The sequence below is a fragment of the Elephas maximus genome, chromosome 16 (genome assembly GCF_024166365.1).
Source record: "Elephas maximus indicus isolate mEleMax1 chromosome 16, mEleMax1 primary haplotype, whole genome shotgun sequence".
NCBI lineage: Eukaryota > Metazoa > Chordata > Mammalia > Proboscidea > Elephantidae > Elephas > Elephas maximus.
The window spans coordinates 11,828,761-11,852,189 of NC_064834.1; the positions used below are offsets into that span (position 1 = coordinate 11,828,761).

At 41.1% G+C, this 23,429-nt stretch overlaps 1 protein-coding gene across 14 annotated transcripts in view; it reads right to left on the reverse strand.

Moving 5' to 3' along the window:
* Nucleotides 1-23,429, reverse strand: part of LRMDA (leucine rich melanocyte differentiation associated) — a 1,313,836-nt gene that overhangs the window by 1,054,415 nt on the left and 235,992 nt on the right. For 3 of the 14 annotated variants that reach the window (XM_049855455.1, XM_049855454.1, XM_049855452.1), the window contains exon 2: nucleotides 906-1,010. The exons of 5 other annotated variants lie outside the window; for them this stretch is intronic. In XM_049855455.1, coding sequence (XP_049711412.1) covers nucleotides 906-943 — 38 coding nt within the window. In that variant the 5' untranslated portion in view covers nucleotides 944-1,010. Of the gene's footprint in view, nucleotides 1-905; nucleotides 23,058-23,429 lie in introns of all 14 variants that reach the window. 6 more of the 14 variants (XM_049855447.1, XM_049855446.1, XM_049855453.1 and 3 more) reach the window with 5 other exon arrangements.

Sequence of the window (23,429 nt, forward strand, 5' to 3'; positions counted from 1 at the left end):
TGAAGTTATCCCAGCCCAGACACCATACAACCATGTGAATGAACTTTCAGGTGATTCCAGCCTGCAACACCAAGTGACCCCAGTCTTTGAGTCCATCCAGCTGAAGCCCTAGACATTGTGAACCAGAGATGAGCCACCATACTATGCCCTGTCCGAATTTCTGACCCACAGAATCCATGAGTTTAATAAAATGGTTGTTGCAAGTCTGTAGGTTTTAGGGTAATGCAGCAATAGAAAATGGAAACACAGGGAAACCTGGGGGAGTAAAGGTCAAGTGAGGACCAGAATTCATGTCTACTAGTTCTAGGTTCACTGCTGACTCATTTACCATTCCTCCACTGAGACTCCTGCATAAATCAAAGCATACCGTGCCACATAAACCAACATACTCTACTAGTAAATAAGGCAGGAACTGAGAATAATTTAGAGAAAAGTGCACTAGATGCAGAGGATAAACCAAGGTTGCCAATCTCCTCAAGACTAGTTAAATCTCCCAAAGGACCAGCCAAAAGAAAACTGACATTTACGAGGAACAGCAAAAGCTGCGTACTACTGGGCATCCAAATAGGAAATATATATACACCACCAGCAGTATCTGACATTCACTGGCCCAGTGATTTGTTCCCAAGTATAAAATTCCCTGAAAAGCAATCACTGCCCCAAACGGAGGCTCTTATATCACATCTCCCACAAATTCCATTCTACTTCAACCTTGGAGAGTATCAACAATCCCCCCAACCTGGCCCTCTAGCCATTTGGGCAAGTGACTCAATTCTGAACACGCAGCATGGATCCAGGAGGGAAATGTCTAGGCTTAGCAGATTTAGGATTTGAGACTGAGAATGAAAAGTATGAAGATGACTGCATTACATTTGAGTCTTCTTGTGCTTCCACATGACCCTCACCTTGGCATGCTTTCAGATCTGCTCTCTTCTCTTCCCATGAACAAACCTGCTAAGAATCTCAGTTTCTTCACCGCCTTCTCAGACAACAGAACTCAATGAGATGATCTGTCGAGAAGAGAGACACTTGGATCATCTTTCTCTTGGTGGACAAGGGATACCATCCCCCCCACACACTCAGCATGTCAGGAATTATGAGTACAACATACTTTCTTCCCAGATTTACCAAAACTTTTTTCCAGATCCAAAATTAAACCTCGTGATCTGACAAGGAATATTTATCTGTTTTGTATATTTATTTAAATGAAATCTTACTAAGGTGTAAAAATTAAAGCACACTTATTCATTTAATGAACTGTCTTTATTAAACATAAAAGCCAAAACTTTAGTAATATATGTGCATATATTATATACTCACACATACACATATTAATTAGTATATTATTTGCATTTTCAAAATCAGGACCAAATTGTACAATCTCAGATGTAGACTCATCATACAGAGAAGAACTGATGGCTTCTCCCCGCATCATCTAGCCGAGATATACAGCCTCATTCATTACTCTCTCTTTTACCTCTCAAGGTGCAATGACCATTCCTCCTTCCTTAGGCCAGTAACCTCATCTCTCTGGACCTTAGTTTTCCTGTATGTAATACAGGGCGCTAAAGTGACTTGTCCAAGTAAGTTCACAGAGCTTGGCAGGGCCTTAAACCCAGGTCTCTGCCTTACAGTAGGCTGTTGTCTCCACCCCTACTCCTGGTTCAGTTTAACGTTTGTGTTCTGCCGCTGCACATCATACGCATTCAAGTCCTGGAGTAACGGCTGGAGGGCCATGAAGATCAGTGATGCTGAGTCAAGCAGAGGGGGAATTGTGCACCTTCACGAGTCAATGCTAATGGCTCAAGCCACCAATCGAGAAGCCCCCACTCAGACTCTCACGTGCCAATCTGGCAAAGAAAAAGACTAAAATCTCCTTTAAAGGGTTAAAAAAAAAAAAAAAAGGCTTCCCTTTGAACTCAACAGAAAGTCGCTTGAGGACAGAGCTTGCGGCTTCACTCTCACCAACATTCTCACCTTGCACCCGACATTCCCTGGCCTGACCGCTGTGGTAACAGAGAGGCTGCAGATGTGAGCGGGGCCTCTAATTTCTTTCTCTCGCTGATTTATTTTCCCTCTGCACACAACTTTGGTATGACAACAATGCATAATTCAATTACATGTGATATGTAAAATCATTGCAGCTGTTCAGAAATATTCACAGCAGAAGATTTTCAGACCCACACACAGACACAGACACACAGATACGCACACACACTGTTCTACTTTGTCAATATCCTATGAAAATCACAAAGGGAGAAAACGGAAAGCTCTTCTTTCTACTGATTAGGTATTTCCAGCGTTCCCTGCCTGCGTGCTCTGTCCCTAAGCACAGAACTAAGAGCACCTCCTTGGAAAACATCCGCAGAGGGTCTAATGGCGGAACCAGCCTTTTAGGGTGAAATAACAGCAATGCAACAGAAAAATCAGAGTGTGTACCATTTAATTTTACTATAAGATGCCGCTGTGAAACTGGGTGCATTTAATTCCCTTTTAAACGCCACGTAAAAGTTTCTCTCCCGCCTGCTCACTCCATGGGCTATATACCATGCCTAAGATTAATCCCTCAGGAGTTTTTTATTTCCTATTCTGCCTATCTTTCATCTTCACCCCAGACTAAGCAGATGGATGTGAATTCAAAGTTTTCTGATCTTTAGCACAAGTTATGGAGGGTTATCTTTGGCTGTATATCTTTCTGCTGGCAGTGCTCCCTTGGTGATGAAGGATTAACCACCCCAGCTGTCTCTTCCCAGAATGATGCAGTACTGTGCTCCTCAACACGACAGCATCACTTCATCTTAATGTCCGCTCTCCGAGCACAGCCGCGCAGGACAAAGCCAATCAACATCAGATGCCACCAAGATGGACCTACTGCTTGGCCCTGGAGTCTCTCACCCTCTCACTCCTATTAATCAACATCATCCAACCCAATCCCAGAGCTCACTTCTCTCAAACCACAGTTAAACTAAGCTGGGGTCCATGTTAACCATCCGAAGCATAAGGGAAAGGAGCGGGGTGGGCTACAATCAGATGCATCAGGAGCACAGCATACCAAGCCAAGCTGCTCAACGAGAAAGCCCTTCCCTCCATTCAACTTCTCTCAAATGCCAACATCGGTTCTGGAGCACTCAACACCTCTTCACACACTGAAATCCACACATCTGACACAAAAGAGATTGATCTCGAATCAAACCTACACATTCTTCCAGAGAACTCGACAGTGTCTTAAAAAAGACGTGTGTCCATTCACAGCTGAACTATATTAGCTACCCTTTCCCCATCTCCACCCTGGCCAGTAGATATGCCTCCGATTACACGCGCAAACCTGGGCCTAACTTATTTTACTTCTTTTTGCACGAAAATAGTCTCACCACAGATGACACAAATGGGAACCCTGACCCAACAAAAAAAGCTTCGCATTTACAAGCGATATATCCACAAATCCATTTAATCTTACTAAGTCACCCATCCTCCCTTCTCCTTTTTTAAGTTCACATATTGCAGGTAGGGAAAGCAAATGGCACTCTCATGTTCTTCTCTAGCTCCAAGCAATTACAGTAATGTACCTCCCTTCTCTTTCCTAAGAAAAGAAACTAAAAAGCCAGCCCAGATCTCAAAGGCAAATGTAATAAAACAGTAAATTATTGCTAGAGTTTACTAAACAAATGCAACCTAGTTAAATTTGGAAAAATCTTCACTTTTGCTTACATTTGCAATTTTACTGCTGAACTACTGGTATTTCTTACTTATGCAACATTAAAATGTATAAGAAATCCTCTTGTGTGCTATATCCAGCATCTACTCTTGATTTATAATACCCAATTTAGGGGGGAAAAACACAACTAAACCTGATTTAAATCACAGATTACTCCGTAAAACACAAGCAAGGAACTATTCCAAATCCTAAATGTAATTTAAACATATTTATATTTTACAGTGATATATTTCCCCATTCCTTGTCTTATGACTGTAAACTTTCTATAATTATATATGCAATTTCCCTAAGGTCACAACATGGATCATAGTTATAAATGGCTGAAGTACAACAACACACAGTGAGCAGTAAAATATACGCTGGACATCGTGAATAGTTTCATCAAATCAGGAAGAGAGCGGCGGAAGAAGATGAGAGAAGAAAGGGGATAGCAAAAGGGAAAAAAGTAACACATTTTCCAAGAAGTCATTGTAAAACGTCACATCTCTTTCCCCAAAGCCATTTGGGACACAGTTTTTACAAACTGTCCTCCAGTAGGGCTTGGTTTAATTCTTGATATTTTTAACTTTCTGCCTATTACTCTGAAAACCATTTGAGAAGGAAGCCTGGGAAACAAACTCCAGAAGTCACTCAGAGCAAAAGTAAAACCAAGAATAGAAATCGTACACAATTAAAACTATCTTCTGCCAAGAACAAACATTCTCAAACTGTGTCCCTAGGAACCCTAGGATTGCAATGGGATATTTCCAGGGTGAAGCAGATAAGGATTCCAAGCTTCCCACCCCTTCTTTAGCCAGAACAACTTGGGTTTGATCTGTTGTCTCTACTGGGGGCTCCGTGTTTACTTGGAAAAAGAGTGTTAAAGTAAAAAAAAAAAAAAAAGGTTTAGAAACTACCATTCCTGATGAGGTTATCAAGAATGAAATCTAAAAGAAGTTATTTGAGGGTCTTCGATTGTTTCTCAGGGTTTCTGGTACTGCTGGGTAACCCTTATCTTAATGAGAGGAGAGGGTGCTTTTTGCACCTGATGCAAATAGGGTGGCTGTCAGGCAGCTCCTGAGTCCAGGGTTCCAGCAAGACAGGCTGACAGGCCAATCACCCCTGATGGTTAACAATGCCACACTCCGCTCAGGGCAGCTGCCTATTAGGAAGACAGCTGAGACCCGGAGGGGAGGGAGAACTCAGTGTGTAACAGCCACTGCCTTGCTCAATGTAAAATAAGCTTAAAAAGACCTGTGCTCTCTGAAAGCTTAGGAGCGGTTCAAAATTTTCCTTATCAACCTTTTCCAAGGAAGGCTAAACATCTCTGTAGCACAGGATCCTGGGGCAGCTTCCGCGGAGACTACAGAGCTCCTACCACATGCTGAACGTGCTTTCTCGCATGATCATTAAGAGACTGGCCCCTGAGGCAAGTACTGCCGCCCCATTTTGTGCCCCTTCACTCTGCTCTTATTTCTCCTCCTCCTCCTGCTCTGCTTCCTCCTTCCCCTCCTATTTCTCCATTTTCCTACTTATGTACCGTTAAGAGCTTGCAAATTAAGCATATTTGGCTTCTTGGAACATAACAACTTTCCTGACCAGGGGTAATCTACACAATATTAACTGATACAGCACAGGCAGTCAGGAAATCAAACGATGTGTTGCATTGGACAAATTTGCTGCAAAAGACCTCTTTAAAGCATTAAAAAGTAAGTGGGAGTTATAAGTTTATATGTGAGAGGCTGACTTGATTTGTAAACCTTCACTTAAAGCACAATAAAAATTATTTTCAAAAAAAAAAAAGCAAAGATGTTGCTTTGAGGACCCAAGCCATGGTCTTTTCAATCGTCTCATATGCATGCGAAAGCTGGACAATGAATAAGGAAGACTGAAGACTGAAAAGAATTGATGCCTTTGAATTGTGGTGCTGTCAAAGAATGTTGAATATACCATGGACTGCCAGAAGAATGAACAAGTCTGTCTCAGAAGAAGTACAGCCAGAGTGCTCCTTAGAAGCAAGGATGGCAAGACTACGACTCACATACTTCGGACGTGTTATCAGGTATAACCGGCCCCTGGAGAAGGACATCATGGTTTGCAAAGTAAAGGGTCAGCAAAAGACAGAAAGAACCTCAGCGAGATGGACTGACACAACGGCTACAACGATGGGCTCAAGCATAGCAACAACCATGAGGATGGCACAGGACTGGGCAGTGTTTCGTTCTGTTGTACACAGTCGCCACGAGTTGGAGCCAACTTGACGGCACCTAACAACAACAACATGGCACATGCAGATCAACCAGAATGGAAGCTGACTACAAGCAACAGTTAACAGTCACACACATGTGGACTGAGTCAATGTAAGTCTCAGCCCCATACCAAAAGAAGGGGAAGCTGTACAGTCTATCAGTTAACTTCGCAAGCTTTGGAGCCAGAAAGATGTGAATTCAAATCCCTACTCCACCAGTTCCTCTCTGTAGAACCTCAAATTACTTATTTGTCTGTCTCCTCCTATGTATAACAGGCACAGTATTTCCCACCTGTGAAAAGTAAAGGAGTTAATGCAAGTAAAACTAGAATTTAGCATATTGTAGTAGATGGTAATCAGATACTTCCCTTTGATTTAACTGTTTGTTGGTTTTTATTTGTGTTTGTTTTTTAGACTGCCTGGATACATTATGGCTCCCCACTAAACACATTAGGAAAACAGAAAAGCCTTGTCAATTCTGGTCCAAGAAGAAGAAGAGATCCCCAGGCCCTGGAAACTCTGCATGAGGTGAAATCCAGAGTTGCTGAACCACAGGTGGAGACAAGGCTGTGCTACCGGGGTTATCACCAGAGACGTGGCTGGGCTCAGGGCCTTTACTAGATTTGATCACTTAATTAAATAAAAACTTTATACTATATTGACTTTTTTCAGAGCAAGGCTTAATAAATTTTTATAATTTATTTCTCTTTTTTTAAATAACACATGTTCACTAAAAAAAATAGAAAACAAAAAAGGCGATTAAAATCACTTGTAATCCTGCTGTCCAGATGATAATAATAACAAACAGTTTTATCTTACTGAGCATTTACTATACACCAGCACTGTGCTAAGTGCTTTACGATATTATCTAACTTAATTCTTACAGCATTTGGATATAGGGAGCTGAGGGTTAGAGCGGTTAAGTAATCTGCTCAAGGTCACATCATTGCACCACTCCTAAGTGACCACATCAGGATTTGAACTCAGGTCTGAATCCAAAACTCATGCAAGACTGCCTCCCAGAAATAACAAAAGTTCACATGTTGACTTATTTCCTTCAACTTTTTTTCCTAAGCGTATAGACTGATAGGTAGGATCCACATCCCACTGCCGTCAAGTTGATTCTGACTCAGAGTGACCCTACAGGACAGAGTAGAACTGCCCCTAGGGTTTCCAAGGCTGTAAACCTTTACACAGTCAGACTGCCACATTTTTCTCCCAAGGAGCAGGTGGTGGGTTCGAACTGCCAACCTTTCAGCTAGCCACTGAGCACTTTAACCACTGTGCCACCAGGGCTCATGATCAGTAGTTAGACAAGTGCAGAAAATTCTAATTGAATTATATAAACTTTTACATGTAATTAATCAATATAAATATTCACATATTAAAATTTTATTTGGTTCAGGAACAAAATCTTTAGTTCTATTAATCCTGAATTTCTCAAATATTTTTTTACATGGCAACCTAGGGAATTGTACAAATCTCAAGCACATGTACTTTCCACTCTGGCTTCAGCCATTCAGACTTTGCATGTGGCTCTCAAAAATAAGAAAACAGAATGCAATATAAACCCATAATCACAACCCGCGGGTTCTTCAGAAAATTATAGGGCAACTCAGACCAAACGTTAGAAAAATAGGAAGGAAAACATACAAACTTCACATGCAGGGACAAGAGTTTCTATAGAAATATCTTCATCAGGAAAAACAGCTCAGGACATTCTATTAAATGTTAAGAATGGCCAACTGTTTTTTATCATTCAAATCAAATATCTCTTTTTTTGTCAATGGAGCCAGAAACATTCCACCTTTGAGCCCATCCTTAATCTCTTCCCCAGTGGGTGCTGATGGTCGCCTTAATTACTGGTAGAAATTTGACCTACCTGGCACCTATTTTTAAAGCCAGACCTTGAATTCTGTCCTGGTGGGAAAGCACAAACCCCTCAGAAAACCGTAAGACTTTGAGGAGAGAAACTACCCTAGCAACTGAGGGCCTCAACTCCTCAAAAGTTATTACATAGAGGGAAACAAGGCCACTATACAATGTAAAAGGCCAAATCCTGCCTTCAGACACTCAGGCACAACTCCCTGGGCTCCAATCCATCCCGGCCTGAAGCTGGCTCCTAAGAAAGTTAAACAATAATAGCTGCTGGCAAAAGAGCTCCTTCAAGACAAGTGAGATCCAGCCTGTCGTTTATCAATTACTGTGTTTGCTAACTCAAAACATAAGTGTTGCGCAAAGGTCGCCAGAGTCTACATTCCCTCTTTCCCATCTCCTGGGAACCACCGCAAACTGGTCCCAATTCCTTATCCCACAAAGAGACACCCATGGCAAAGCAAGACAGAGTCTTCGCACATTGCTCTTTAAGGGCAGGAGTCTCATGAACTCTTCAGAAAGACTACTTTTTCATAGGACTTCAGCTTGATAAATTAAAACCACCTGGGAATATGGGACTTTTCATTATTTATTTGTCTGCTTTTATCCCTCTTCAGTAAGGCTTTGTAGTTGCTTCCTGTAAGTCCTACAGTATTTCTTGCTAAATAAATTAGTAGGCATTCATTGTTATTGTTGTGAATTGAGAGCACCCCCCACACACATTTTGCTACATGGGTTTTTCCATATTTTATAAGTGATTATCTTATATAACTCTAAGTAATAGTTTTCTAGATTAGTAGTCACTTCACCCAAAAATAATAATAAATTTTATCTCCTCCCTTTCATTATTTACTTCTATTTTCTATTCCTTATCTTACTGCATTAGCTAAGGCAGTGACTGCAAACTCAAATGCCCAAAGGCCCATGCCCGTAACATAACTAAGTGAATTGAACCAGGTGAAGAGTTGGGTGAACTGGTGAGGCCAAGGGAGAGGCCCCATATCTAAAGGTGGCAGCTGCCACTCTGTTCTGGCCTCATGTTACATTCAGGAATACAGACCTCATCCTGCCATTTTCAATAAAAGCCAAGACAAGGATTTTTTCTTTTTCTTTTTTTTTTGTGGGGGAGGAGGATGAAATATTCAGTTCTTTAAACATTGGCAACTAATTTATTAAAAAAAAATAATAAGATTTAACATTGGGCAGGCCAAAATAGAATGTCTGATGGTCAGATTCAGCCCAAGGGTGACCAATAACTTCTAGGCTATATCTTCCAGGATTTAAGAAAGTGTGGAATTTAAGTCATAACAGAAGCAGACAACCTTGTCTCAGCCTTGACGTTCTCTAATACTGAGCCAGTAAAGAGCATGCTTGCTTTTGACTTGAGGTCAAGAGTCTCTATCATGTTAAGCTTCTGTCTAATGTTCACTTACTAGCAATATGTTATCAGAAAAGAACTTTGATTTTATTAAAATTATTTAGTTATCTCCTTTGACCCTTTGTGATTTTTTATATTAATAAATTTCCTAAGATTGGAAAATTAAACAGAATACTTAAGGCATCCTACTGCAGGAGAACCCACTATAATCTGTGCTTTCAGAGAAAAAATACAAACATATCTTTCATAATTTTTTTAACTCCTTGGTTTCATTTTACTGGGTCAACACTCGCTTGTGACTTGCTTTTCCACCCATGTTCCAGTAACTTATTCTAGTCTGTTAAAATCCAGGTTATAAAACTGCCACTGACATCATCCATTTCAAAAACTTATTCACAATTGGATCCATCATCAACTTAGTCTACACAACCAGTTTCAAATTCCAAAGCAATTCCACACTACAATCCACATCTGTATTCCCAAGCTCACTTAGATTCGGTTTTCCAAGTCCACTTTTGATACAGTTCACTCTTTGGAAAGAAGTTAGAATGACAAATTTTCTGGAAACACGTTTTGTTGAGGTGGGAGAGGGACATTAAACAAATAAGATGAAACTCTCTTAAAACAGAAAAGACATTCAGCACATGAACACAAAAAATCACTAAACTTGGCTCACAATATTGTTAATTATATATTTGACAGTAAAATATCACAAACAGCTGGGGATAAAGAATACAAACCCACAAAGGGATTGGGTAGGAGTGGGAAAAAATACACGCAGACTCACACAAACACTATCAAAGAGGATGTTTAAACTGAGCTTCTGCTATAATGACTTTAACACCTCTACAGTAGATTGCCTACCTCAACCAAAATCCACAAGTCAATCTCTCTCTACCTCCTATTCCCAGGTTTCTAAGTACAAGTTCTAAAATGGAAATTTTTCTCTTCCATTTAGAGTGCTGGGCCGTAAAGCTTGTGGCCACCAGAGGGAAAGAGCCAGGCCAGAATCTAAAAGAATGTATGCACTGAGGTTGTGAAAAGAAAAGCCGTCACTGTGAAAAGTTTAGTCTTAATGTTTTGCAAAATACTTAAATAGTCTCAATGCCTCCCAGAGGCTGATGTCCCATCTCCTCTCAAAGACATGCTCAAGGGCTCAACACATCTTGTCAGGAATCTGCTCTCCCAGGGACACCTCCAGTCCACTGGCGGGGGCGGGGGGGGGGGTAGGAATCCACAGTCAAAAACACTCATATAGAGTTGGTTTTTTTTCCCAGAAAATTCTCACCAGCAGAGTCAATGACAAAGCAAAGCTTAACTAGGCATTTTGAGCGAAAAATGGCTGCTTGACCCTGTGACATCAGGAAGAAAGATTCTTGGCCAAAAAAAAAAAAAATCTCACTCTTTAGAGACCCCTTCAGCAGTTCTGTCTTAGAAGAGGCACAGACTCTCCCTACACTTGATATAAAGTCAACCAGGTTCCCTCCCCACAAGACATTATCTAGGAGCAAAAAATAAAATCTACTCTTTAATTCCCCAGCACATTTTAATCCAACACATAACTAGGTGAGAGTTTGGAATGTGTAGACTTAGATATAACATTAAAATGTTTCTATAAACGTTATCCTTTCTAATAAGACTAAGAGTTTATTTATTAGTAAAGCCATCCCTGAGCCTCAATCTTGGCTAGCTAAAGCTGGTAAACTTTAAAGTCCAAAGGTTCGAGCCTTCTACAAAAAAAAAAAATTGCAATTTTCTTCTCTTCTTTGATGAGGTGATGAAAGTAAGGATATCTTACTTGTCTGCCTCCAGGTGTTCAAGAAAATGCTGAGAACAACCAGTTTGTGATTTAAGCTTCTCTGAAAAGTAAGGACCACCAGTTGACATCCCAATTCCTTCCTCTAATACTCTTCTCCGAAGATTTTAGTATTAGAGAAACTAACCTCCCAGTTGGGGGAGCCCTGGTGGCACAGTGGTTAAGCGTTCGGCTGCTAACCAAAAGGTCGGTAGTTCCAATCTAACAGCCGCTCTTTGGAAACCCTATGGGGCAGTTCTACTCTGTCATATAGGGTTGCTATGAGTCAGAATCGGCTCGATGGCAATGGGCGACCTTCTGGGGGGTGCCCCAAGCTAACTCTTTCTCTAGGATACCGACCACTACTGTGGTGTGGAAGAGCAGATGAGCAGCAAAGGTCTCGGGATATTACATTATAAAATCCAACACAGATTTAAAAAGCAAACAAACAACAAAACCATCATCCGAGGCAGCCTAAGAGCAATGTGTCCAGATGCCAGGACAAGAAGAATCAGTTCAGAGTGGGTCAATGGAAACAGCTTTACCCTCCAGAAGACCACGGTGAAAACCACATCAATGCCAGTCATAGGAGATCACTCTATTTTGCAAAAATACAAAGCTGTTTCATTGCAAATCTATGGAAACAATGTCACAGAGGCCAAGGGCTGTCACTTCAAGTCAAAAAAGGCCCACTTCACTGTGGCACTGATGGCCAGCGATGTCAAGGCGAATTACACCCCCACTCACTGAGAGAGAAATGAAAGTCAGGAGAGGAATATTCAGCTGAAGACACACCCTCAAGAGTTTTGAAACCCAGCACTCCTTCCAAGCTGTGCTAATCTATCACAGGCTCAAACAAAGGATGTATTTTTGTTGTTTCCATCCTCCCACATCTTCCCCCTCCCCCCCCCACACACACATGCCACCATCATCAAGAAATGGAAAGGAGTGGAGACAGGATACTCCTGAAGGAGATTGAGGGAATATTCTAAAGTCCAAGGCACTCTACTCTGGCTACATGTAGTGAGGGAGGTGGGAGTTTACTGCCTGATGGAACCTGAATATTAAAAAGGGATTAATGAGCAGAAACTGAAAGGGACAGGCCCAAAGAAAGAACTGGAGTTCCTTCTCCAAGTGCTACCAAGGCTCCATTAACTACCTGAGTGAGCCATCTAAAACAAAAAAACCAAACCCTGTGCCATCGAAGTCAATTCCAACTCATAGCGACCCTATAGGACAGAGTAGAACTGCCCCCATAGAGCTTCCACAGAGCGCCTGGCAGATTCGAACTGCTGACCCTTTGGTTAGCAGCAGTAGCACTTAACCACTACACGGTGGTATGAAAAGAATACATGGCTTAGAGTGAACGGTTATGAGCTCCTGAGTATGTAAAACTCTCTGGGGCACAGTTACAACCAGTGAGAAGAGTATGTGGAAACATGATGTCATGACCAGAAATAGGCTCTCTAGGAAGAGGTCAGTGGGAAGATCAAACCGTAAAGGTATTTTCCATCACCATAAACAGAAACTCAATAGATAATGGTCACGGCTGCACAATATGACTGATGTAACTCATGTCACTAAATTGTAAATATGAAAAATGTTGAATTGGCAAATGTTATATTTTTTTTATGTTTAATATATATTTTTACAAAACAAAAACACAAAGGCAAGGCCCAACCCAAGTTCTGGGATTGGAGAAAAAAGGAACAAATCTTATGCAGATTCCAAATAAATAACCGTCATTTACATCCAAGAATATGAAGCAAACGTGAGGGATGGGGCGGGGGGCGGGGGGCGGGGGGCAGGCACCAAGAAAATAGATTGTATTCCTATCAACATAGTCAAACCTAGGGGCAAACTTCTAATGGGAAGAGCAGTAAGTTCTTTAGGCTTTTTTACATAGACCCAACAGAGTTATTAGGACTGCTGATTCCAAAGATAGAGGCTGCTCATGTCTTTATTCAGACTGCTAAGTGTGCGTGGAGAAGGGATGGTAAGTGTGTACTCAACTCAAGAAGAAAAGAGAGGAACTAGCCATCAGTAAGTATCTTCTAGGTGCTAAGCACTGTGATATACACATGTGCATGTGGGTGAAATCTCATTTAATCCTACAAGTCACCCATTGTACAGACAAACTAAGGCTCTGATAGATTATGAGGTTTTCAACAGTCATGGCTATTGCATATGAAGGAGATTAAAGCACTAAGAGACAAAAGGGAGACTTCTTTCTAGGACTATGACATCTTTCTGGAAAACCAACACTACTGGGCCCTGGATTTCTCAGTCTCAGGAAATGTGTAGCTACTGCGAGGTAAAAATCCACGTTATCCTTGCTTTCCAGAAACTCAAGAATGGGGAAGTCATCTTGGTGTTTGCATTTTCCACAAAAACCAGAGAGGTACGAGCAGCCTCCAAAACTATGGTAGTCCTTGGAAGAGCAGAGAGGGAAAAGGTTGTTCGTAACGGCCCCCTCCTGCAATCTTACCACCCCACACACAGCTCTGAAGCCTCCAAGCATCACAGCTGATTCTACCTTAAGGATAAGAGCCAGAAAGTGGCCCCATCGGCAAGGAGAAAAATGTGGCAGGAAGTGCTGCAGGCCTGCCAACCCCACAAAAGAGATCATCCTGGGCCCAGTCCCGTCAGGCAACTTTTAACTTGGGTCATAAAAATGAAAAAGTGCCTTTGTTTAAAACCCACCTGAAGTTTCTGATCATGATGATTTATGTAAATAAAATGTTAAATTAAAATGTAGGTGTTAATAAAATTACACATATGATGGAATGACTGTTCTTTTTAAAACTAATCTGCAATAAATATTCTAAATTCTGATTGTAGGTGATTCAGGCCTTGAAAGCTTTGCCAACAATAGCCAGCAGAGGTCTATTACTGAAGTGGTATTAATATAGCTATCATCACCAATTCAAAGCAGATAATAAAGGACTGACACATTTATTATCATTATTAATTAACAGTTTTCTGAGATGGAATTAAATCAATATGCTGCTCTGATATCATTTTAACTAGTTATGCAAATCAAACATTTAGAGCCCATGAACAGATATAAATGCCATTCAAAATTCACTTCACACTTATTACTGTAATATCAGAACTTTCAGGCTTTGCTAGTGAAAAAAAAAAAAGACTTAATGCTCATTTAATTACACTCAGACATAAAGCTTATGGAATGAAAGTTGAAATAGCTGATTAGTTAGGAAGTCGCAGTAAGGCTATAACACTCGAAATAGACAATGAGATAATAATGTGAAATCGTGGGACTCTGCATAGAGTGGTGCTGGCAGGTTCTATTAAAAAGCACAATGACAGGTGTAGGAGAACGTGTTTTAAAATTACAAAGTTGAAGACCTTTTCTAAAGTCCAGAAAGAGGAGGGATTTGATATTTCTCTGGCTCTGTGGCTATCTGGGCAATGGGGAGGCAGCTCACTTTCTTCTTCAGTGGCTTAGACACACCAGGAGGCAGTGATGGACTGAACAAATGACTTTCCAAGGTCCCCCCAGCCTGCACCTTCTGAGTATTGCTCGGGTGAACTTCTGGAAACCAGCTCAACATGTCCACCATGAGCACTTCCAAAGAGAGGCAGCAGTTCTGATGGACACGTGCACTGGAGATCAGGTCATAGTCAACCTTAAGGCCCAGTCGACACTGCGGCCAGAAGACGAAGTACTGCTGGCCATGGCTTTGGCTTACAGCAGGAAGCCTGACTGTTTCACAAAGGCTTACTGGGCTTCTAGGAAGCAGAATTGGAGCTCTGAGTATTTTTATGAAAAGGATGAAATTATTTCTATAGTGTAAGTTGGTCTGGACAATACCCTGCTCTTCTTTTCTTCTCCAAATCATATTCCCATCTTTATCCTCAATGCAACCAGGTTCAGAGCCAGAAAATGAATAGCACACATATCAACAGAAAATGCAATGCAGTTGTTCCACTGTGACCCAAAAAGGAACAATATAAACTGGAGAGAATGAAATTTTATTATCCTTTCCACAACTTCCACCCTTAAACTTAACATCTGAAAAAATTTTATGCCTTTCCTCATAATATAAAGCTCAAGTCACCAAGCAGTACCCATTATGTTGTATCTCATTTGCCACAGAATTTTATAAATTAAAAAATTATAATGACTAAAGAGTTAAAACTTTGTGTGCTATGATCCCACTCTGGGACAGACAAAATCTGGGAAGGACAAAAATCACTATCAGTAGTGGTTGGGGGTGGACAAATGCATAGAAAAAAGACTGGAAGGATATATGGGAAAATTTATAACAGCACTCAAGAGAGTGGTCTAATTATAGAGTTTTTTTTCTTTTTTTCCATTGTCTTCCTTGTGCTTTGATGTACTTTCCAAACTTTCAGTAATGGGCATTCTCCTACTGGAGAATATTTACTGACAGCCAACTGCAGGCCAAGCCCTATGTAGGATGCTAGAGATACAATGATCAAGACAGGCAAGGTATCTGTCCTCCTGCTGAAATCAATCTAATAGGGGAGACAGAGAATTAAACAATTACAAACAGAATTATTTTTGTGATTAAAAAATAAATACTTATAAAGGCCTTTACTACTACTTTATGAAGCTTCTACACATCTTTTCTAGGTCTTGAAAAAGTTTGGAATCTCATGATGTAGGGCATTCATGACTTCCTAAAATGGGAAGCAACCCTATAGTATGTGCCTGAGGCTTTGAGAAATCACCACATTTTCATAGTGGAGGTGGAAGACATCTACCTACAGCTGAGATCCAGTATTTAAGTAAACTGCCTCAGTATTAGCTAGGCTGGCTCTTCAAACCTTTCTACTCTCATACTAATAAACTTCTTAGTTAAGTATTTCCCAAAGGCAGCAGCACTGAAGACGTCCTTCACCTTTTTGGTCCCACTGACCCTTCCACAGAGTCTGTACTAACAACTTGAACGGACAGTCTCAATAATTTCATCCATGGCCCAAACCTGCTCCACCACCAACTTTCCATTGGCCCCAAATGTGAAACAAAATTGCCATAAATTATCCTAAATCATCCCCTTTAAAGATCTCCGGTCTTTAAAAAAAAAAAAAAAAACTCATTTTTTCCTGTATCTTCAATTATCTGGAGAATGCAGAATACAGGAAGACTGTCTACAGTGGGAAAATTTTCTAAGGAAAATCCTCTACTTGCTGCCCTCATACCTCCCCCCACCCCAGGAAATTCAACCTCTGGTTCAGGAAAAATATGCAAATAATATTTCTAGGTATGAAAACTAATATGTTTGAATGACTATCTGAAGGTGATTGTAAGATCTCATTCCGAAGCTAAATATACAGAAAATAAAATACAAATTCACTCTGGTAGATCCCTCTAGGTGGCAACAGGACAGGTTGTTTGCAAGAGCAAGCACTGACCATGCCAGGCCAAACTCTAAAACCCTCTTTGACCACCATGGTGTGAACTGATGCAGCCCTACCCTCCAGGGAGATCTCCGTAGGTGAGGCCAACAAGTGTCCTGCCATGAGGAAATCATTACCTCAGTTTAAGTAACAGCAACAGAGGCAGTGAATCAGGACAAAGCCCAACGGCTGGAGCAGTAAGTAGGATGAATATGCAAGACGGAGCTGTAGAAAGCTGGACTAAGTTGTTGTCACCACCACAGAAGAGTGGAACCCTACACTTCCAGCCCATCCATTTTCCCTGTCAATTAGCACAGCCCAGGAACTGTCAGGCCATCCAGGCAGAACACTGAAGCTTTGCTACCCCATAAATAACCGTAGGTTTCACCCTAGCTCTCTCCCCTCTTTGCCTGGCTATGGGTAACCAGGAAGTGTCTGCTGGGATCCAGGGAAAGTCATGAAGAATGGAATACTCTATTCCCCTGCTTCCCTTTTGCACTGTAATCTGTCAACCTATATGTTAATACCTACATGTAATAACCTACATGTTACTAGAATAGGAGTTAATATGAAAGCATCCAAAACTACTACTCAACCCATTCCGTAAATCCATTCCAAGGAGGCCTTCCTCCCTAGCAAAATACTTCCCACCCTAGGTTCAAGTCAAAGAAGAGCAGCTCTTCTCTCTTCCCCGAGTTTGTAGTCTCTCTCTTGGTCTATCTCTACCTGGTTTTCAGTCCAAGTTTCTTTGTCTGAGAGCATTTCTGTGGCCTTCTTGACACAAGAAACCATCGAAGTAAAAGCAACAAGGCTTATCAAAAGACTGTGGGGAGAAGGTGAGGTGAGACCCTCATCATGTAAGCAGTTGGAATCCAAATTTAATTGGTTCTCTGGCCATTAATGTTGTTTTAAGTAACCCTGGTGGTATAGTGGTTAAGTGCTACAGCTGCTAACCAAAAGGCTGGCAGTTCAAATCTACCAGGCGCTCCTTGGAAACTCTATAGGGCACTTCTACTCTGCCCTATATGGTCACTGTGAGTTGGAATTGACTTGACAGCAATGGGTTTGTTTTTTGTTTTTAAGTGGGGCTGAGGTGTGTCTGTGCTTGGGCATGTACACTGATAGCTAATGGCTAAAATAGAGCATCATCTCCACTTTAAGATATCTGTGGAAATTAAAATTATACTGTGTACTACAGAAAGGCATAGGATTTCTCTAAGTTTCCTTTATCTGTGAGGCTTTTCTTAAAAGTTGGAACTTGGAAGGGAAAAATAGGAGAAAACAGGACAAGACGACAAAAACTATTGAAGTCTTACAGAAAGGAGAGTGAGCAGATGTTTGCATCATTTTTTAAGCTTAGAAACTAACACGCTACAGCAGACCATCTACAGGTTGAAGAACCAAGTTTTCTGAAAATGAGCAAAGTGAGGTCTTCACCAGAGTGAGTAACAAAGGAAGCTAAGTTACTGTTTTTTTTAAATAGGTGGCACCTCTCCGGCCCCCTCCAGTCCGACCCTGATCTACTGCAAGCCAGCCTAGAGCCAGGAGTAAACCTCGCCCAAGACGCAATGTGATTCAGAGATTTACTGCCTTGGTTCAAATCCCAGTTCCCTTATCTATCAGTTGGACAATTCACCTCAGTTTCCTCATCTGTAAAACAATAACAGCAATAGCCCTAGCTCCTACGATTGTTAGGAGGATTAAATGCAGTTGTGCTCAAAACAGTGCTTGGTATACAGCACACAATCAACATACCAGTAACTATTATTACCAGCATCATTGTCATCTCAGAAAAGTCCTTCCCACTCAGGCTTTACTCCACAGCAGCAATGACTCCGCCTCCCTGTGGAGTACCCAGTGTTTGAAAAGCTTCCAGGGCTGAGAGTAGCTATGTAACTTTAATACAAGAGTATCCTGACCAAACACATGAATATGCAAGCTTCCCTGAATGAGATGGCTTGAAAGCATTTTTGAGGACTTGGTCCTTGAACTCTTTACATAACCAATTTATAATAATGGGGCTTCCTTTTTGTGGTCTACAAGTCTCCTGGATTGTTATTAGTGCCGCTTTGGTTAGGGAGCTGCAATATGATCCTCTGACTAGAAATACCAGCATAATTTATTGCATTATTACTCCTCTGAACTGAAAGCAATTAATTACCTGGAGCAGGATGCACAAGTGAAAATTTATCAGAGGAAAGTGATGAAAAATGTGCCCACTGCTTTAAAATAATAGGTGCTTAATGGTTTTTTTGTTTGCTGGCTAATCTCAGGCATTTTATAAACAACTTCAGCTTCGTTATCAGTTTTGAATTCTCCCCCCTCTCCTTTTTTATTCCTTCATATTATTCTATCACCCCATATCTCCCTATAGGACAGGAAAAAACGTCTAAAATATTCACTTGGAAGCAGAAGAGATACTCCATTCTTCTTCTGCATGGTAAAATTATTAATATAATGTAGAAATATGTGATAAAATATATTCGTATGTTTATCGCCCATGTCGGTAGCACAAACATATCTGCCTGACTGATGCTGCTTTTCTCTATCGCAGCATTTTACTTTAAAACTTATAAAACTCGGACTGAGTGAAAAGACATAGTTTAACAGATATGGGTATAGTAACTGCTATCTCCATCACCTCATAAGTGACATTCATATAACCTGCATCTCAAAATCCTCAAATGTGGTCTCCAAGAATTTTTCCACCTAGTCTCCCCTAGTCTTTCTCCTATTACCGTCGTCGATCAAGATCCAGAAAGAGACAGGAAAACAGGGCCAATAATGTGTTATTGAATTATTTATAAATTTCATGCACACGTGAGAGATAGGAACAGGGCTAAATTCATTATATTTGTTTCTACTTTTCAGAATTATTCACATCTGTATGAGCCCGTAATTGTTTCTTCCATAAAGTTATTGGAGTAATTTTGCTCCGTACATCTCCGATCAATTCCCCCTCTCAAGGGCATAGTTGAAAAGTGATATTTGAAAACAGCCTCTGATAGATTGCATGGTTAGTCAGCAGCAGAGACAAACAACCTAATCCAGCACAAATTAGTTCGGCTGCCAGCAATAGTTTTATACAAAGATGTAAATTATGTTGTCAAAATCGGTCGCTTTCTAGCTTGCCGCTCAGCTAACAAGAAACCACTTTGGCTGATAAAGATGAACACTAAGCTTCCCTCTCTTACAAATTTGCAAACCTGCCATTTCAGCATTCTGTTAGCCACAAACAAACAGCCTGCTATAATTGCTTATTTTCTTCCATGGTGGTATTTTTCCCCTCGCACAGTTCCTTCCCAGTTGCTCTTGAAAATAACAACAACAAAGCCCAAAACCACAACAATAAACAGCAGCAACCCTTAGACAAGAACTTAAATAAAAGCTGAGCTTCTGTGGTCAGTCCCTCTCACCACCTTCCTTCCTTCCCCAAAAAGCCATCACCCCGGCCCATTCAGCCAGGGCACAAGCTGTGTGCCGACCCCGACAACGTCCCTCCACAATGCTGCTATCTAAAGGACTGAGAAGGCAGGGAAAATTCTTGGCTTTCATGGAAATGGAAATATTCTTACAGCTTTGAACGAGGATTGTCTTTGACAGTAGCCCATCCATTCTTCTTTATTTTACAAGGACCCATTCCAGGGACGGGAAGGGAACAGAGTCCACTGCCAAGGGGCCCAAGTAGAAAGATCCACCAGGCTGCTTGTGTTAAACTAGAATCAGACGGATCTTATGCTGAACTAAAAATAATAACACACTATAACAGTAATTATACCCAGTATAAGTCAAATAAATAAATGATAAATTACAATTACCCTTTAAAGTTCCTAGTCTCACTGTTCGCTTTACAATTAACTGCAGGTGCTTCTGCATGTTTTATTATGGTCCCAAAGTTATATATTTGAAAGAATGGTACAGATGATTCCTGTTTGTTAAATTAAAGCATTGTTGGTAAAATTACGGCTTAATTAATATTACGGGTACTGTATAACAAAATAGTTTACCTTGTACATAATTTATTTCCACATGCATATCTCAGCCCAGACCCATTATAGCTCTAAGGCAGCTAAAATAAAATATTCCTCCTTTGCTGGCATTTTTCTAAATAGCAGTTCACTAAATCAATATTATTCACTTGGTATTTTTAAAAGCAGTGTATCTTAATAATTACACGGCATTAGAGTACGTAATAATTTTACTTGCTAAGCATATTAAATTTAGCAAGCCATCAGTCAAATAGTTTGTTCTTTCTCAGAATGGGTAAGCAGTGAGTGAGTTTGGAATCATGTTCCTTTGGTATAAATGTCAGAAAGAGTTTAAGAATACGGCTGTGACTCCCTAAGCCAGCCCAGCACTATATATCTTTATTAGTTTCAGTGGTCAGTGCAGTGACCAGTTGTTTATTCTCATTACTCAAGACAAGGTGAGCCACTTGGTAGTGACTGCAATCACAGCTAAAAACATATGACTTTGCAGAAAGTAAAAACTGTAGACAAGGCTACATGCACAATGGCCTGGATGCCTGCTCAGGATGGGGCGGCAGGGGATGGGGGGTAGACTGGGAGAATGACAGGAAAAAAGATAATTAAACATATACACACACCACTTTGTATACATGAGCATTCAGTCTGTCTTGATCCTCTTATCTTTGGGGGTATCTTACATTTTTTTCATTGTTCTTCATTTGTTGGACAACACCACTAATTTCATGTTCCTCCTGGCACTGTCCACGTCCGCATTCATTCTTTCTTTCTCAAGCTCACAGAGGACGGCTTAGGAACCTTCTTTCTTCCTATATTTTTGCCCCTAAATAAAACAAATACCCCGCAGAGGACACCTTAGGGACCTTCTCTCTTCCTATATTATTGCCCCTAAATAAAACAAATACCCCTAAAAAAAAAAAATCAAACTCGATTCTCTCATTCACATACACACCCCATTCTTCTTTAGAAAATCAATTCATTCACTGCACAAAACTAAAGCAGGTGAATTATGCCTGAGCTCTAGGCAATTGCCAACACTATCAAGTCAACATTTGATTGATACATTTAAAGATGCCATAGCCCCTCAATTATGTGTTTTAGATAAATGGCCCAAAGTCCGTTATAATTATGGCAGGAAGAAGCAGAGAGAGGTAGAAATCAGAAATGGACTCTCAATTTATACAGGATGGTAGCCCAAGCCTTACTCATCTTCCGCATTCCCCCTTTTTCTACCCAGAGGCTGCCCAGACTTCTTCCATGAGTCCCAGGTAAGGCCAAACCAGGATCTGGGTCCTAGCAGTACCTTAGAAAATTCTCCCTCAGACCACTGTGCCCAAAGTCTAAGTCTAAGGCAGTTCCAGCGAGCTTACGAATCCCAGAAAAACGTCTCAACGGCCTTCTGTGTCCAGGGAATCCATATACAAACCAAGGGTCTTTTCTTCCTGGTAGCATGGACCTGTTTCCACCACCAAATCAAACCAGTTGGCATTGAATTGATTCTGACTCATGGCAACCCCAAGTGCTTCAGAGTAGAACTGCTCCATGGGATTTTCACAGTTGTGACTTTGGAAGCAGATCGCCAACTCTTACTTCTGTGCTCTGCTGGGGCAGGGGGATTCAAATGGCCAACCTTTCACTTAGTAGCCGAGAGCAAACCACTCACACTACCCAGGGATCTTGTTTCCACCACCAGGAGAGGTCAATTCTCTGGATATATGGCCAGCGACTGCCAAGGTACATACCAACCAACAGTTAGGCAGAATAGCCAACCCAAGAATGGAAAAGAGATACCTTCCTGGTGGAGGGATGGCAGGGGATGAGTCATTCTTCCAGTCTACCAACACAACAATTTTTGAGTGCCTACTCTATGCTGGTCACTCACTAGATACTATGGAGAAAGAAGTCGAAGACACGGATACACACGTGAAAAAGATAAACCACAAAGTTCAAAGTTACAATTCAAAACAGCAATGGAAGAAACACAAAATCATAAGGATTAATTACCAAATGAAACACCCACCTAGCAATTCCTACAGGAGTAAGTCACCATCACTAAGTGATGCCTAGAAGCAGATTTACAAAAGAGATAGGATTTGAACTAGATCTTGGAAACAAATTCCAAATCAGAGTGATGGAAAGGAAAGGGGGATGAATTCAAGGTGAGGAAGTGTGTACTAAAGGCTAGATGAGGGGATTCGCAAGGCCAAGAACCACATCTGCACACCTAGGATAACATACAAGCGCACGTGAAAGTGTACCTACCTGTATGATTGTTGTAGAAAGCCAACCCCCAGCCAAAATCTACACCAGAACAACAATCAGTCAAATCCTCCATCTGAGGCCCATTTACACCTAGGTTATCAGGCTGGTATTTCTGAATGAGATGTCCCACCCGCATTAAGACTCTTCTTAAATGAAGGTGAGTTCAGTTTTTACATATGTGCCTGAATTTTACATCTTTTACTCCATAACAGGTACACTTCATTCAAGGTTTTCCTTTCCTGTACCTATAATCAAGGTAGAGATAGAGCTACAAGGTGACTGGTCCTCCTGAGGAAACCATGGACAGGTCCCACCTATGAACATACCCGCAGTCCTTCTCTGGGGCAGGCAACATGAGCTCTTCAGCCATTACACACACAAGCATTGCTGGAGGGTCTGTTCTGACTGTGCCAGTCCAGGAATCTCACCAGCTGTAATGGGAGAAGACACTGTACCTGAGATGAGCCTGGATAATACAACATGGCAGGAAAGGCAGGCTAGTGTTGTTAGAACAAAACATGTCTAAAAAAGGGGGAGAGGGAGGAAAAGAGTTGCAAAATTATTAAATGCACTGTGCTACGCACTTGAACATACATTTACAGATGAGGACACGAAGACTCAGGGAGGTAAAGAAACTTGCATAAAAAACCCATTGCTGTCAAGTCAATTCCAACTCATGGCAACCCCACATTTCAGAGTAAAACTGCACTCCATAGGGTTTTCAATGATTGTAATCCTTCAGAAGTTGATTGCCAAGCCTTTCTTCTGCAGTGCTGCAGGTAGATTTGAATTGCCAACCTTTC